At 44.3% G+C, this 6,625-nt stretch overlaps 1 protein-coding gene across 1 annotated transcript; it reads right to left on the reverse strand.

The window, feature by feature from the left end:
• Nucleotides 1-331: 331 nt before the first annotated feature.
• On the reverse strand, nt 332-5,541 carry LOC150081092 (uncharacterized). Its single transcript, XM_090380914.1, has 2 exons — nt 4,338-5,541; nt 332-354 (listed from the first exon to the last, which is right to left on the reverse strand). Exons 1-2 carry the CDS (start codon nt 5,536-5,538, stop codon nt 332-334), a joined length of 1,224 nt encoding a protein of 407 aa, XP_090237040.1. The 5' UTR covers nt 5,539-5,541.
• Nucleotides 5,542-6,625: the final 1,084 nt, after the last annotated feature.

Genomic DNA, 6,625 nt, shown 5'->3' on the forward strand with positions numbered 1-6,625 from the left:
TGCAGTAGTCACATTGTCCTCATTTTTCCGACTCAAAGGAGTCAGATCTTTGGGATTCGTGGTAATGTTTGAGTCATTCATGTTTGCTCCTTTTGGCCCTGGGAGTGAGAGCTTTTCCTCCCAGGTTTCCGGCCCCGCCACGGGGAGGCAGGAGCGGTGCCACCTGGTAGCCAAGGCTACCACGTCAAACAATTATTGTGTTAAAGAGGTATAAAAGTAAAAGCATAAAACTTAGATCTTTGTATAAAAATTAATAAATTGTAAAAAGTTAAAAACGTCAGACATATTGTGTCTGTTTGTTTGTTGTTGGGTTTTATTGGCGCATTAGCGACTAAGGCTTTAATGCTCCAAAACCTAGTCATTAAAAAATAAAATTTTTAGTGGCCTAACGAATTAGGTCACCAAGTCAAAGTATTGATTGATTTTGATTTTTGTGGCGCAAAAACAGCAGGGTTATAGTGCGCCAGGAAAAAGTTAAAATATAAAAAGGTAAGACTGGCAACTTGTAAAAAGCTACTTCGTCTTAAGGTGCATACAGTCATAAAATCAGTACAATGACAAAAGCAAATTGTTTATTTCATATGACTGTATACAAATTGATCGACTTTAAAAATTTAAAAACTGCTGACACATTGTCGTTGTCATTTAAAATCTGACTGAGTGTATACGGATCAGTCAGATGGGTAAAAGCAGTAAGACGAGCATTTATAAAACTAGAACAATCACATAAAATGTGTTCGACGGTTAAAACGGTGTCGCATTGCTCACACATAGGAGGGTCATCAGCCCTCAGCAAAAAGGAGTGTGTCAAATAACAGTGTCCTATGCGGAGCCGAGCAAGAACAACTTCCTCTTTGCGATCCCTGCGAAAGCTGGACCGCCAAGGATGGATCACAGGCTTAATTCGACATAGTTTGTTTGTAGTAATCAGTCGATGCCACGAATCTTGCCACTGAGATTGCAGGTTACTACGGATCACTTGCCTGTAGTCTGTATAGGGGACTAACAGGTCAAGATTATCCGTCAGGGCTGTCGATTTGGCTGCAGTGTCAGCCAAATCATTTCCTCTAATCCCGATGTGACTGGGGATCCAGCAGAAGCGGATATCGAATCCGCTTGCATCGAGGCTGTATATTATCTGCTGAATTCGGGACAGGGTTGGATGATTGGTGTGTGACATCGCTGATAAAGCCTGTAGTGCACTCATTGAATCGGCATATATAATACACCGTTGGTAACGGTGTTTTCTTATGTGATCTAGAGCTAACTCTATGGCATGCAGCTCTGCAGTGTAAATGCTGCAGTTAACAGGTATCTGCTCTGATATGGTTTTATCTGGAAAAACAGCAGCAGATCCTACATATGATTCCGACTTCGAGCCGTCTGTGTAAACTGGCAAGAAGTCAGAATGTTCTGCACGGTGTTGTGAATAGAGCTGAAAGTAGACAGAGGGCGGAGTATTAGACTTCGTCGCAAGTTTGAGCGAGAAGTCACATGCTGGTGTTTGTGCATGCCAGGGTGGAAGGGGCTCCTGTGATGATCGAGCAACCTTGTCTACCGAGATGTTAAGCTCATTGAGTAGCTCTTGAACACGAATGCCGAATGGCCGATTGGCATTGCGTCGTGTGTTATAAAGATTTTCCCATCGTGGCTCGAAAACGGATGTCCACGTGGGGTGGTCCGGCAGGGACTTCAGCTTGAAGGCATATTGCAGAGACAACTGCATTCGCCGAAGCGACAAAGATGGTTCATTTGCTTCGGCGTACAGACTTTGGACAGGCGAAGTTCTAAAAGCACCGGTAGCAATGCGGATGGCTTGATGATGGACGGGGTCAAGCCAACGAACAGCGCTATTTCTGGCAGATGCATATACCTGAGACCCATAGTCCAATTTTGAACGTACAAGTGCACGGTACAGACGTAGAAGAGTGCATCGGTCTGCACCCCAAGAGGTAGAAGAGAGAGAGCGGAGGATGTTAAGCCCTCTCGTACACTTCGTACGTAGCTGACGAATGTGTTGAACAAATGTCAACTTTTTGTCAAAAATGAGTCCCAGGAATTTCGCCTCTGATACAACTGGAATGGTGCTTTGTCCAAGTCGTAATTCAGGCTCAGGGTGGAGGTTACGTTTGCGACAAAAATGGACGCAAACGGTCTTCTCCGGTGAGAACCTGAATCCATTGGCCGTGGCCCAGGTGTTAACGCGGTCAATAGCTTGTTGCAGTTGTCTCTCAATAACCCTCATATTGCATGATTGAGAGAATATGCTGAAGTCATCGACATAGAGTGCACTGTTTATAGTTGGAGGAAGTTGTTCAGAAATAGAATTTATTTTAATGGCAAAAAGCGTAACACTTAAGACAGATCCTTGCGGTACCCCCTCCTCTTGATAAAAAGGCCGTGAAAGGGAGGATCCTACACGAACTTGGAAATAACGGCAGGATAAAAAGTTTTTAATAAAAATGGGAAGGTGGCCTCTCAGACCGAGATTGTAAAGGTCTTTTAAAATACCAAATCTCCAAGTTGTGTCGTACGCTTTTTCCATGTCAAAGAAGATGGACACCAAGTGTTCTCTTTTTAGGAAAGCATCACGGATTGATGTTTCCAGTCTAATTAAGTGGTCCAGTGTGGACCTGTTTCTTCGGAAGCCGCACTGAAAGAGGGAGAGAAGGTCGTTCGATTCTAAATACCATAAGAGACGAGCATTGACCATTCTCTCCAATATTTTGCACAGACAGCTGGTCAGAGCAATAGGACGATAGTTTTTTGGACATTTAGGATCCTTTCCCGGCTTAGCAAAAGCAAGTATAGTTGCCTTGCGCCAGGTATCCGGAAAGTGCTCTTCAAGGAAGATTCTGTTATACATGAAAAGCAAACAGTCCATGGATTCTGGTGAAAGATGTTTGATCATTTCATAATGGATGTTGTCTGGTCCAACAGCGGTAGCCTTTGTATGGGCAAGTGCTGTTTTTAGCTCGTGGATAGTAAATGGCCCATTATATGGGTGGGAACCCTTCGATGTGAATTTAAGGGCCTGATTTTCAGTCTTGCACTTTAAGACCAGAAACTCTGGGGAGTAAGATGACGTTGCAGAGATCTTAGAAAATGTTTCCCCAAGAGCATTGGCTATTGCAGTAGAGTCTGCAATAGTACATCCATTATATTCAAGGACCGATGAGGGGTGTGCTGTGTATTTACCCTTCATTTTCCGGATTTTTTCCCAGACTACCTTAGAGTTGGTAGACTGGTTAATAGATGATGTAAAACGGATCCACGATTCCTTTTGACTCTGACGACGGATGTAGCGTGCTTTGGCTCGTGCACGTTTAAAGGCTATAAGGTTGGTCGTGGTAGGATATCGACGGAATATCCCCCACGCTTTGTTTTGAGCCTTTTTGGCTGCTGTGCATTGTGAATTCCACCATGGTTTGGGAAATGGTGGAAACCGGGCAGATGTTTTTGGAACAGCATTCGCAGCTGCTTGGACAATATTTTCTGTGATGTACTTAACTGCATCATTGATAGGCTCCTGACTGACTGTGCTACGATCAAAATTTGCCTGATGTTGGAAGGCAGTCCAGTCAGCCTGATCAATCTTCCACCGCGGTAACCTGAAGGGAAGACATGGTCTCCCACTGTGTAACAAGGTTATCACAGGGAAGTGATCACTTCCGTATGGATTCTCCTCCACTTCCCAAGTGAGTGAAGGGAGTAGAGAAGGGGAGCAGATAGAGAGATCAATGGCAGAAAAAGTACGGGTAGGCATGTGGAAGAAGGTGTTTGTTCCAGTATTTAGAAGGGAAAGGTCATTGTCATTGAGCATACGCTCTATGACTCGTCCCCTTCCGTTGATGTTAGCACTACCCCACAGGGTATTGTGTCCATTAAAATCCCCGAGAAGTAAGAAAGGGGGAGGCAACTGCGTTAGAAGATCATCAAGGTCTTCCTGGGAGATATCAGTCCCAGGTGGCAAATAAATAGAGCAGACCGTTAATAGAAATCCCACTGTAAGGCGAATTGCAACAGCCTCTATGCTGGTTGTAATTAGCAAGGGCTGAACTGGAGTCTGATTATTCACAAGGATAGCCACTCCTCCATGAGCAGGACCATCCGCAATTCTATCCTTACGAAAGATTGTGATGTTATGCATGGTGGGATCATCATTTGCCTTTAGATAAGTCTCCTGCAAGCAAAAGCAAACTGGCTCGTGCTTTTGCAGGAGGGCCTTGATGTCATCTGTATTTCGCCGGAATCCACGACAATTCCATTGTAGGAATTTAGCCATTATTTTGGCTTGGTGGGTCCATCAGGCGGTTTCCGAGGTGCTGAGGGCTTACTTTTATCAGTCTTGGCTTTATCTTTTTTGGGGAAGAATGGACGCTGTCCGGTGTCCATTTCTTCCTCCACGAAGAGTTGCAAGACTGAATCGTCCGGTACCTCCTTGTCCTCTACATCCATTGATTCTGTTAATTTTGGTTGCTCTTTTTTACCACTTGGTTTTGTTAGTGGTGGGGCACTAGGAGGTACGGATATTGGAGTAGCAGCTGATTGTGTTTTTGTGGTGGGCTTTTGTGAACTCAATAAATAGCGGGCAATCGGCGTGAATGACTCTCTTGGTGGTATAGTCATATCTGTTTGTGTACCGATAGTGCACTTCGCAGAAACCTTCTGAGCATATGAAGGCTTCCCGCTATTTATTGGTTGTATGCGTTTTCTAGCCTCTGGGTAGGAGATGTTAAGCTCCGTTTTTAACTTTTGTATCTCCTTTTCGTCCTTCCACCGCTGGCATGCTCGAGAGTATGCAGGGTGCTCTCCTTGGCAGTTAATACAGTTAGGCTTAGGAGCTATACATTCCTTGCTCTCGTGATCTTTAGCACCACATCGAGCACAGGCAGGGTTACCACGACAAGCTGTTTGTGAGTGGCCGTACTTTTGACATTTAAAACACCTCAGTGGGTTTGGAACATAAATCCTCACTGGGCAGTTTAAGTACCCTGCCTTGATGGAACTTGGAGGCCTTGGGGTGTTGAATGTTAGGATGAGAACTCGGGTAGGGACAAGATTCCCATCCTTACGCATGGATATTCGCTTGACAGCTGTTACTCCTTGTTCTTTTAATTCAGAGCAGATCTCTTCTTCAGAAACATGAAGGAGATCCCACTCTGATATGACACCTCGTGAAGAGTTCAAAGTTTTGTGAGGGGTTACAATAATGGGTATTCCCCCTATAGATGTGGCTTTCAAAATTTTTTCTGCTTGATTTATATTCGATGCTTCAATAAGAATATCTCCAGAACGCAGCCGTTTTACGGATTTGGGTGAACCTGCCATCCCTTCTAATCCTTTCTGGATAAAGAAAGGTGACATTTTCCCTATTGACTGCTCTCCTGTGGAATGGAGAATGAGGAAAAGCGGTGTCACAGATGGTGTTTTCTCCTCAGTTCTGGCTCTTTTAGCAGAATTGCTCTCACTTTCTTCCGACGATCGATTAGGTAGGGGCCTTGTTGGGGCCCCAGAAGAAGAATTTAAATTACTCATAGGAGTAAAGAAAAAATGTCTGATGCCTAAGTACCTCACCCACCACGGAGCCCTACGAGGGGGCGCCCACTCGTGAACTAGCAGGTACTGCGTACACGAATGGGACGCCGAGTTCGCTTAGAACACCATACCCACGTTACCAATAAGTCTTTATCCCGTCCCAGGACCAAAGGGAGGGAGACTTATTGGAACGCAGTTGACCCTAGCAGTATAAAACCACCCGCCGATTGATCCCAGTCGAGCCGGTCCGGGACCGCCCGTCTTGTCGAAGCAGGGGCCAAAGTGGTGTATTAAGGCTGGGCCCCTCAACCACCAGGATCCCCCTTTCCGCTTCCACGGGTCGCGGCGCACGGCTGCACACGCCGGATTCCAAAGATGTAACCCTGGAACCAAGGTATGGGCGTTAGATCCCAGTGATGCTAATCTGGTAAACCAGCAGCATCACTGGGAGGTCCCCTCACCACGTACAGGTGCCCACGTCGAGGGGAAGTCAAAGTATAAAAACAAGTATAAATAAAAGGCAAATATCAGTAAACAAGGAACATTAAAGGAGTTGATTTTTTTAAATATGGGTAAAATGGTTTACTGATTTCAAAAAGCTAAAAATAGCAGACACATGGTCAGTGTCAGATAAAATCTGACTGAGTGTATACGGCTCAGTCAGATGATTAAAAGCGGTAAAACGGACATTGCTAAAATCTGGACATTCAACTAAAATGTGTCTTATTGTTAAAATTGTGCCACAGGACTCACACATAGGAGGGTCATCAGCCCTCAGCAGAAACGAATGAATTAAATGACTGTGTCCTATGCGGATCCGGGCAAGAACAACTTCCTCTTTGTTTGTTTGTTTGATTGAGTTTTTATTGGCGCATCAGCAACTATGGCTATAATGCGCCAAACCCTTGTCAGAAAAGGTAAATACTTTCAGTGACCTACTGAATTAGGTCACTACGTCAGATTATAAAAACAATTATAAACTGTAACAGATGAAGTAACAATAGTAAATCTCAAAATAATAAGATTTTTTAAATATGAGTAAAAAGGTTTACAAATTTTAGGAAATTAAATATAGCAGACAAATGGT

This window comes from Mastigoproctus giganteus, chromosome 9 (assembly GCF_048544385.1).
Source record: "Mastigoproctus giganteus isolate SK-2022 chromosome 9, ASM4854438v1, whole genome shotgun sequence".
In the NCBI taxonomy this organism is placed as follows: domain Eukaryota; kingdom Metazoa; phylum Arthropoda; class Arachnida; order Uropygi; family Thelyphonidae; genus Mastigoproctus; species Mastigoproctus giganteus.